This window comes from Bactrocera dorsalis, chromosome 4 (genome assembly GCF_023373825.1).
Source record: "Bactrocera dorsalis isolate Fly_Bdor chromosome 4, ASM2337382v1, whole genome shotgun sequence".
NCBI lineage: Eukaryota > Metazoa > Arthropoda > Insecta > Diptera > Tephritidae > Bactrocera > Bactrocera dorsalis.
This window is the reverse complement of record NC_064306.1, coordinates 34,044,745-34,053,556: the sequence shown is the minus strand read 5'-3', so window position 1 is coordinate 34,053,556 and position 8,812 is coordinate 34,044,745. Positions and strand designations below refer to the sequence as shown.

General features: G+C 33.8%; 3 protein-coding genes across 3 annotated transcripts; 2 read left to right on the top strand and 1 right to left on the bottom strand.

Moving 5' to 3' along the window:
• Window positions 1-622: 622 nt before the first annotated feature.
• Window positions 623-5,165, top strand: LOC105231925 (annexin B10). Its single transcript, XM_049456389.1, has 4 exons — window positions 623-783; window positions 902-1,610; window positions 1,977-2,158; window positions 4,919-5,165. Exons 1-4 carry the CDS (start codon window positions 772-774, stop codon window positions 4,973-4,975), a joined length of 960 nt encoding a protein of 319 aa, XP_049312346.1. The 5' UTR covers window positions 623-771; the 3' UTR covers window positions 4,976-5,165.
• Window positions 5,166-5,862: 697 nt separating this feature from the next.
• Window positions 5,863-7,480, top strand: LOC105231714 (annexin B10). Its single transcript, XM_011213145.4, has 4 exons — window positions 5,863-6,076; window positions 6,153-6,861; window positions 6,971-7,152; window positions 7,217-7,480. Exons 1-4 carry the CDS (start codon window positions 6,065-6,067, stop codon window positions 7,271-7,273), a joined length of 960 nt encoding a protein of 319 aa, XP_011211447.1. The 5' UTR covers window positions 5,863-6,064; the 3' UTR covers window positions 7,274-7,480.
• LOC105231706 (TIP41-like protein) lies at window positions 7,471-8,684 on the bottom strand. Its single transcript, XM_011213132.4, has 4 exons — window positions 8,527-8,684; window positions 7,913-8,470; window positions 7,697-7,858; window positions 7,471-7,634 (listed from the first exon to the last, which is right to left on the bottom strand). Exons 1-4 carry the CDS (start codon window positions 8,533-8,535, stop codon window positions 7,545-7,547), a joined length of 819 nt encoding a protein of 272 aa, XP_011211434.1. The 5' UTR covers window positions 8,536-8,684; the 3' UTR covers window positions 7,471-7,544.
• Window positions 8,685-8,812: the final 128 nt, after the last annotated feature.

Sequence of the window (8,812 nt, the reverse complement as noted above, 5' to 3'; positions counted from 1 at the left end):
AACTCGTTCATAATATAAGGTTTTACATATACATATATAATAGATCCATCGGTATCAAATATAGACCATTTTGTTGCAACCTTCGGTTCATTTGATACAAAACGCCAAAATTTTTGAAAAATGGTTTTCTGAAGAGATTCGTACATTATGTAAGAATATCATTATCAGGCTTGATAGCGGACCGTATATACCGTATATATATATAACAATAGAAGTTGAGATCCAGCTTTGAGTATATTTGGATACAGAAAGCTTTGTCCATTTACAGTTATTTGAATTGAAATTACAATATTATATTATCTAACTTAAAGTCATTGGTATTCTACGTTGCGTGCCAACGGCGATTAAATATGGAAAATGTACATATAGTATATACGTATGACTATGATACAGGCGCTCAACCCAAATTATTACAAAAACTTTAGTACAAACATATTTCATTGGGGGCCAAAGACAAAACTAGCGCGATGAGTCGACTATCTTAGAGGCGAGCGTAATTTTTGCATTCCTAACAAATGTATATACATAAATACATATATATGTATATACAGTAAAGTGCATACATACATACATACGTGTATATGTCACTGAGCGCGAGCTTCCATTCAACGTAAGACCAGTTAAATGAGTGTAGCTGGTATTCAGTCGTTTAATGGCTTTTGAGAAGTAAACAAGTGACAAGAGCTTAAAGAAAATATAATTCTATTAAAACCATATATTATTCAAATTTGATATAAATTAGAGCAATTTAGAGACCATCCCAGCAATAAAATGGATTACAAAGTGAGTAAATATGAAAATATTTGTAGATACCAATCGTTTAGCATATTGATTTTATACCCAATTCTATTCGTTCACATTCCTTGCGATGCGTCATCAAATATTACAACGCTCACATTAGCCAACTCCCACTGTAGTGCCCGCCGCCCCATTTGACGCCTCCGCGGATGCACAGGCACTGCGCGCCGCCATGAAAGGTTTCGGCACGGACGAGGAGGAAATCATCAACTTACTCACTGCGCGCTCCAATGCACAACGCCAACAAATTAAAGCGCAATTCGAAACGGAATTCGGGCGTGACTTAGTCGATGACTTAAAGAGCGAATTGGGTGGTAAATTTGAAGATGTGATTGTGGCTTTAATGACACCGCCCGTGGAGTATTTATGCAAGCAGTTGCATGAAGCTATGGCCGGCATGGGCACCGATGAGGAGACACTCGTCGAAATACTATGTACCAAAACGAATGAGGAAATGCAAGAAATAGTCGGAGCTTATGAGGCGAAATATGATCGGCCGCTGGCAGAGCAAATGTGTAGTGAAACTTCGGGACATTTTCGTCGTCTCTTGACCTTAATTGTAACGGGCGTACGCGATCCCATTGGTACTGTTGATGCGGGAAAAGCGCACGAAGATGCTGAAGCTTTATATGCGGCTGGTGAAGCCAAGCTCGGCACCGACGAAGAAGTGTTCAATCGCATTATGTCGCACAGCAGTTTCGCGCAGTTGCGGCTCATCTTCGATCAATACAAAGAATTATCCGGACAGACTATTGAGCAAGCGATCAAGCATGAGATGGATGGCGCGTTACATGATGCAATGATTGCTATTGGTAAGTGGCAGCATTTTGCTTGCAGTTTCCTTTAATGATTCACGACTTTATTGCTAACTATATGCAGTATGTATGTACGTATAGTAGGGTGGTTCTTAAATAAGTATAAATATGTTAATAATATGAAAGGCGAGAGATTGCATATAAATTTTGGTCGCAATTAGTAGTGATTAATCACTTCAGAGAAGAAAAAGAAAACTCAAACGAGTCCAAAACGTAAGCAGTTGTAGTAATATAAAAAAATTTCGGGGAAAAAATTAAAAAACGTATTTATGCACCACCCTAATGTATTTTGTATACATACATATATGTACCTATTATTTTCTTGACTTCCGGTTTAATTTTATTACATTTTTTCTAATGCAGTCGAATGCGTTCAATCACCGGCCGCCTTTTTCGCCAATCGCCTCTACAAGGCAATGGATGGTGCCGGTACAAATGATGCTGCGCTCATACGTTTAATTGTGAGTCGTTCGGAAATCGATTTGGGTACTATTAAAGATGAATTCGAACGCATTTACGATCGTACTTTATACAGTGCTATTGTGGTAAGTGAACTGCACAAATCGAATACGACACCATTATACTTGTCTAGTTTCAGAAGATATAGATTCAAAAGCTTTAGAACACAAAGCGCGTACGCGAATGTAAATTTTGTAAGTAGAAAAAATTACATTCAAATTTTGAGTTCATCTATAGCCAGCACTTCCGCTTGAAAGAAGCTGACTGAGTTAGGTAGACAGTAAGATAGAGAATTATCAAACTCCTCGGAGTATACCCCTGTCCATTTTGTACCCATCGGTATAGATAAGTGGTATTCTTTTCCCCTACTAAACATCTTTCCCGTTCGCGTGTAAAAGATATTCTCACCTGCAAGTCCCTTTTGAAGTCCAACCTTGGGAGGATATATTCATAAGTATTCTACATAATAATTTTTTCTTTATAAATAACATACCTCAATTTTACTTGTGACTTTCCTTTGCCATTTCTTTCGCAGCATAAACGCAGCCAATTCATATTTTTCTCAAAGAAATCACTTTGGCACACTCTTCTTTCTACACGCACACACTTCACTCAGTTATTTACAATTGAAAACTACTGCCGCGACTTGTTTTTCACTTAAATGCATATTAGAAGTAACACTAGTCGAAAATTTTGTAAAAAAAATATAATTTTTCACCAAAATTTTAAACAATATTCACAAATTTACCGAATTGCAACTAACGTGACACGAGTAAATGTTCTAAACTCACCAACGCCGAACTTTTAGCGCCGGAACTTTTGAAGGCGCAGGGTTGCATTTTTTGCGGATAAATGTTAATAAATAATTTTTAAATAATATTTTTTTTTATAAATAATGAAATTACTCTTAATCATAGTAAGTTTACAATATTTTAAGGTATAATATTTTTAATTCAATATTAAAAAAAATACAATAATACTTGAATAATTTTTAATATAAGTTTTCGATAATTACAATGCAGTCCACAACATCCACTTACATGAAAAAGTGCAACCCTGTGTTTCCGGCGCCATTTAATCAGTTCCGAATATGCTTTCGCGGCGCTTGTGTTCTAGTTGAAAAAAAAATTGTAAATATTGCGAAAAAAAATTAAAAAATGGTTTTCAACATAAATATAGTAATTATATGTGTGCGAATAAGTGAAATCGATATAAATGCAGTGTTAAGCATTGGTTTATTTGCCAAGTGTTCAAGTGTAGTGTACGAGCAGCCTTCGAAGGCGAGTATGCAAAGGTTTGCCTGCCTTAGCAAACGAAGGAAACGGACCTGCCATTGCATTAAACGCACCGCATTTAGAGCAAACCGGAGTTCAATAATCACTAATATTTCAATACTCACTAAACCAGATTTTAATAATCACTAATATTCATTAAGTGACTCTGAATCAAAAATTATGCAAATTCTAATTTAATGACTTACGAATTATATGAGACTTCTTGATCATATGTAAGCAAAAATTCTATAGCCGCTTTGTACTCTAAACTTTCTGCGACTCTTCCTCAAATTGTAAGGTAAATCTTTCAAGGTTCTGCAGACATCATGTTCATAATATGTGCTTTTATATTTGGCTTAACAAACGCAACAAATAGAAAAATAGAACTGTTTAAATTACTAAAATGCGTCCAACATTTTTAAATGATCTAAATAGCTGATAGAGATTAATGTCGTTTAATTGTATATTTAACCCTTTTGTGTGAAATTCAATCTTTTTTGATAAAAAAAAAATTAAGTGAAAGGAAAAAAATTAAATTGCTTTAAAGTAGTTTGGGATTAATCAAATTTGCAGTTATAGAAATCAGAAAAAAGTATATGCACATACATACATATGTATGTATATCGAATTAGCAAAAACACAAAAAAAAATTTCTATGAAAATGGCTCGATTTTAATAACACTTATGTATATTTGAAGATTGTTATTGAAGAAAATTCATAAATTAAATACTGAAATGGTAAGTGTTTGAAGGATGAATTCTATTCACCTAAGTTCTTCCTAATTATTATTATATGCCTCCGCAGCTTATCTGTTTACATACGCCAAAATTTGTATCTTGATTTTTGAAGTATCTTGAAGATACGCTATAAAAGAATGGCCTAAAAGCTTTATGCTTCAAGGTTTTGATATTTGCTGCAGAGAATCAACGATTAATAGAAAAACAAAGGTTTCTCCGAAAAGAGGATCGAGTTGTTGCTAGATTTAGGTATTAGTAGTTTATATTTGTAACCGTTAAACCTATTAGCACTCTTCTGAAACTAGATGAATATAATGGTCTACCTTATGAATATAATTAGTTTTAGTAACAAAAATACATAAATATGTTTCCTTTCCTTTCGTTTTTTCATATTTTAATTGTTGTGTTGTTTGATGAATGTACCGTCATGTAGGAAGTAAGTATTCGAATTGCACAAATTATTAATTAATTGTATATTGACTTTAATTTCTACATATGTGAATTAACAAAAATCATAATAATTAAACTATAATAAGGAAATTATACATTTTAATCTCATTCATATTTTTCCATATCAAATAAAATTGTTTTCAATACAAAAATTCAAAAATAATTAAAGCATTAAAAATATACAGTTATGAATATAATGCTTAACCCTTGAATGCATCAAATATTTATAAAATATTGCTAACATATCTATACGAATATCATTTTTCACAGTGTTTAACAAAATCATTAAATGTTTTTGTTAAAATATGTTTTGAATGTGCACATATTTATGTATTACATATTATTTTGAAATATTTGCTATGTAAAATTTTATTTTTTTATTAGGCGGAAACATCGGGTGACTACAAAAATGCCTTGGTTGGCCTGCTAGGTGGAGCATAAGCTGCAATAATACTCTTCTAGATCAGTCCAGAATATATATTTGAAATATTTAACAATATAATTACTTGACATTAGAAACATCAAAGATTTTAACGTTTTAACAATTTTATGTTGTCTTTAGCGCAATAAATAAATACATTTTAGCGCTTGAAATGAAACAAGTTTCAAGCAAATAGACAAATATTTAAAATTTAATATATAATTTATATATAAAATTTATATTTATAAACAAGCAAGGAAAAGCTAAGCGGATGTAACCGAACGTTTTATACCCTCGCAACTTGAAAGAATCAAAGCGGAAGGAAATGACTTAAGGTGCAAAACATCAAACTGAGGATCGGAATTTAAAGTTATATACACATACATATATGAAACTCATACACTGACCGACATATTCGAACATCACAAATCATATGGAGTAAAGTCACGCGGATGTTAAATGTTTGTTATATGGGGCCTAGGTCAGTTTCGCCCAAGTTTTATTTTACATGCTCTGCCATTTTCATTGAGATATCTTAATGTTATGTTCGATATAAATGTTGTATAAAATCAGCCGGAAGTCCAAATTTCTTTATATCAGGTTTATGGGAGCTAAAAGAAGTATTGAAGCGATTCAGCCCATTTTTTGGTTTCTCTCTGAATTTCAATCATATAGTATATCTCTCACTCCGACCGAGATTTTCGGTAAAAAATCAATGATTTATTATCTTAAAATATTTATTTGGAAATTTGTTGACTGGTGTATTTGAATTTCCACATAGAAAAGAGAAAAAATAAAAAGCTCAAAGAGTCGATTATCATTTCATATGCAATGCACTTTAACAACAATACATATGCATTTAGTTGCCTACACAGATACGAGTATAGTCGTCACACAATATTTTTAATACGCGGGAGCTTCCATTCACCGTGCGAGTAGTTAAGTGAAAGTAGCAGGTTTTTAGTCTGCTAATGAATTTTCAGAAGTAAACAAGAAACGAAAGAAGCATTTTATATACATAAATACATATTTTACTGAAACGTCAGAATATTTCAATCGTGATAAAATTGCTATAATTTGAGTTAATCAAAGCAATTAAAAGTATTAAAATGGATTACACAGTGAGTAAATAAACTTAGAATGTGATGACTGAAATAACAAGGCATGTACATTACATGTAATTATTGCTTTAATTAGCCAACGCCCACAGTTGTTCCCGCAGCCCCTTTTGACGCCTCAGCAGACGCACAGGCATTACGCGCCGCAATGAAAGGTTTTGGTACGGACGAGGACGAAATCATCAACATTCTTACCGCTCGTACAAATGCCCAGAGGCAACAAATCAAGGCACAATTCGAAACAGAGTTAGGCCGTGACTTAATCAAAGACTTGAAAAGTGAATTGGGTGGCAAATTTGAAGATGTTATTTTGGCTTTAATGACACCACCAGTTGAATATTTATGCAAGCAGTTGCATAATGCCATGGCTGGCATGGGCACCGATGAGGAGACACTCGTCGAAATACTATGTACCAAAACGAATGAAGAAATGCATGAAATTGTTGCTGCTTATGAAGCAATATATGATCGCCCGCTGGCCGAACAGATGTGCAGTGAAACCTCTGGTTTTTTCCGTCGTTTGCTGACACTCATTGTCACAGGAGTACGCGATCCCGCGGGCACCGTTGATGCGATTAAAGCGCACGAAGATGCCGAGGCTTTATATGCGGCCGGGGAAGCCAAGTTGGGCACAGATGAAGCCGTCTTCAATCGTATTATGTCGCACAGCAGTTTCGCACAATTGCGGCTCATCTTCGATGAATACAAAGAGCTCTCCGGACAGACTATTGAGCAAGCAATCAAGCATGAGATGAGTGGTGCGTTACATGATGCAATGATGGCGATTGGTAAGTGTGAAATTTCGCAAATAATTCAAACATATGACTCATTATTTTTTTTATTTAATTATGTTATAATTCATTATAACAATACACATTTGAATATACTGGTGTGCAGTTGAATGCGTACAGTCGCAAGCTGCCTTTTTCGCCAATCGACTTTACAATGCCATGAAAGGCATGGGAACAAATGATGACACTCTAATTCGAATAATTGTGAGTCGTTCTGAAATAGATTTGGCAAATATAAAAGATGAATTCGAACGTATTTACAATCGTACATTGTACAGTGCTGTTGTGGTAAGTAAACAAAAACGCTGCAAATGATAATCAAACTTCTTTAATCGAATCAAATTCTTTTCAGTCGGAGACGTCTGGAGACTACAAAAAAGCCTTGACGGCTCTTCTTGGTGGAGCTTAAAAGTCGATAACATTACACTGCTATTGATATCACTGAATGGGTTTCAATTACTTTTCATAAATGAAAACATGTCATTTTCGTTTCCAAGCAAAATATCAGTTATTAATGAAGTAATCTGTAGTTTTTAACATGTATCAATGTGAAATTTTGTTAGATTTCGTTTTGAGTCTCAAATATTAATTGAATAAAAAATGGAGTTACTTTAAACTGGGTGGTTTTGTATCTTTATTTTTAAAAATGCTTATCATATTATTGTTAATTTTTAAACTCTTTACTTGAAATACAATTTATAAGCTTTCTTTTCCTTAATCGGTAGGTAGTTCTCAATTTCATTGGGTACTGTGAAAAATGGCGGTGGTACCTGAAAAATAATAAAATTAGTATTTGTAGACATATTTTATATACATTTATTAAAGCGCTAACATTTTTCAGCTCACTGTATGTAGCTTCACGCTTCGTATACTCCTTAAATATATAGTTATTTTCGATCTCGTAATGAAATCGCGTATCGTGCATTTTAAGCAACACATTATCGACGCGTAGGAAATGTCTAAGTAATATGAAGAAACCCGACGGCATAACGCGCTGAAAAAAATATCAATTAATATAGTTGCCTATCAAACCAAACTGAGAACTTACAATTTTCACTGAACATGACGAAATCCCATTGTCATGCAGTTCGTCTTCGAACAAAGTGAGATCATGATAAAAGAGTATTTTCTCACGTTGCATCAGTTTGAATTTATTCAATGACATATCGGAATTTTCTACACGAAATTTTTCATTTAAGGTACCTTGGTAGTCGGTAGTAAAAGTCCAATCAAACGGTTTGAATTTTTCTTCCATATGACAATCAGGTCTGCTCTCCTTCCATTCTTGAGCGCAGGCAACTTGCAGTGGCTGTTTTCCATTTTCAACCAAACGTAATGAGTCCATCGGAAGGAATTCTAAAAGTGCACCATCTTTGTGTTTTAGTGACAACTTATTTTTATGGAACACCATATCGGGCAGGTGTGGCAGTTCAAGTGCATAACGATAAGTACATAATTCACAGCAGTCATCTTCATGTTGTGTGCAATTGTTATCTTGACCTTTTTTGCAGATACTTTTAAGTATATGTGATTTGAGGTAGCTTATGTGCCAATTCTGAAAGTCAATTGTCTCGCTGTCAACTGGTAAGCGGGGTACCAATTCGTCCTATAGACACAAAATATTAGTATTAATATATGTTCCACTTTTGCGAAGCCACTTACCTCCATCATACTTATAATTTAATACGGATACTTTATACAATTTATGCGTTTTTATAGTTTATAATTTGTTATTTCTGCACATTAATTATATTTTCGCCAAAGAAAGGCAGTTCATATATGTAATTTACAAATTTTGTTTTTGTGCTATTTTATTTTGCGTTGACATTCGCTTGCAGTCGGCAAAGCCGCTTTTTCAGAGTGTCCAGCGCTTACCAGTTGTTTTAGTTAGAAATACTGCTCAATTTGTATTTTGAAAATAAATCCATAATTATTTAAAGTAACATTT

Excerpts from the sequence above, each read along its gene's own strand:
- LOC105231706 (XM_011213132.4), bottom strand. Across the intron at positions 7,859-7,912 it reads CGTCATGTTCAGTGAAAATT|CGCGTTATGCCGTCGGGTTT; the intron begins GTAAGTTCTCAG and ends TATTTTTTTCAG. Across the intron at positions 7,635-7,696 it reads CATACAGTGAGCTGAAAAAT|GTACCACCGCCATTTTTCAC; the intron begins GTTAGCGCTTTA and ends ATTATTTTTCAG.
- LOC105231925 (XM_049456389.1), top strand. Across the intron at positions 1,611-1,976 it reads TGATGCAATGATTGCTATTG|TCGAATGCGTTCAATCACCG; the intron begins GTAAGTGGCAGC and ends TTTCTAATGCAG. Across the intron at positions 2,159-4,918 it reads CTTTATACAGTGCTATTGTG|GCGGAAACATCGGGTGACTA; the intron begins GTAAGTGAACTG and ends TTTTTTTATTAG.
- LOC105231714 (XM_011213145.4), top strand. Across the intron at positions 6,862-6,970 it reads TGATGCAATGATGGCGATTG|TTGAATGCGTACAGTCGCAA; the intron begins GTAAGTGTGAAA and ends ACTGGTGTGCAG. Across the intron at positions 7,153-7,216 it reads CATTGTACAGTGCTGTTGTG|TCGGAGACGTCTGGAGACTA; the intron begins GTAAGTAAACAA and ends AATTCTTTTCAG.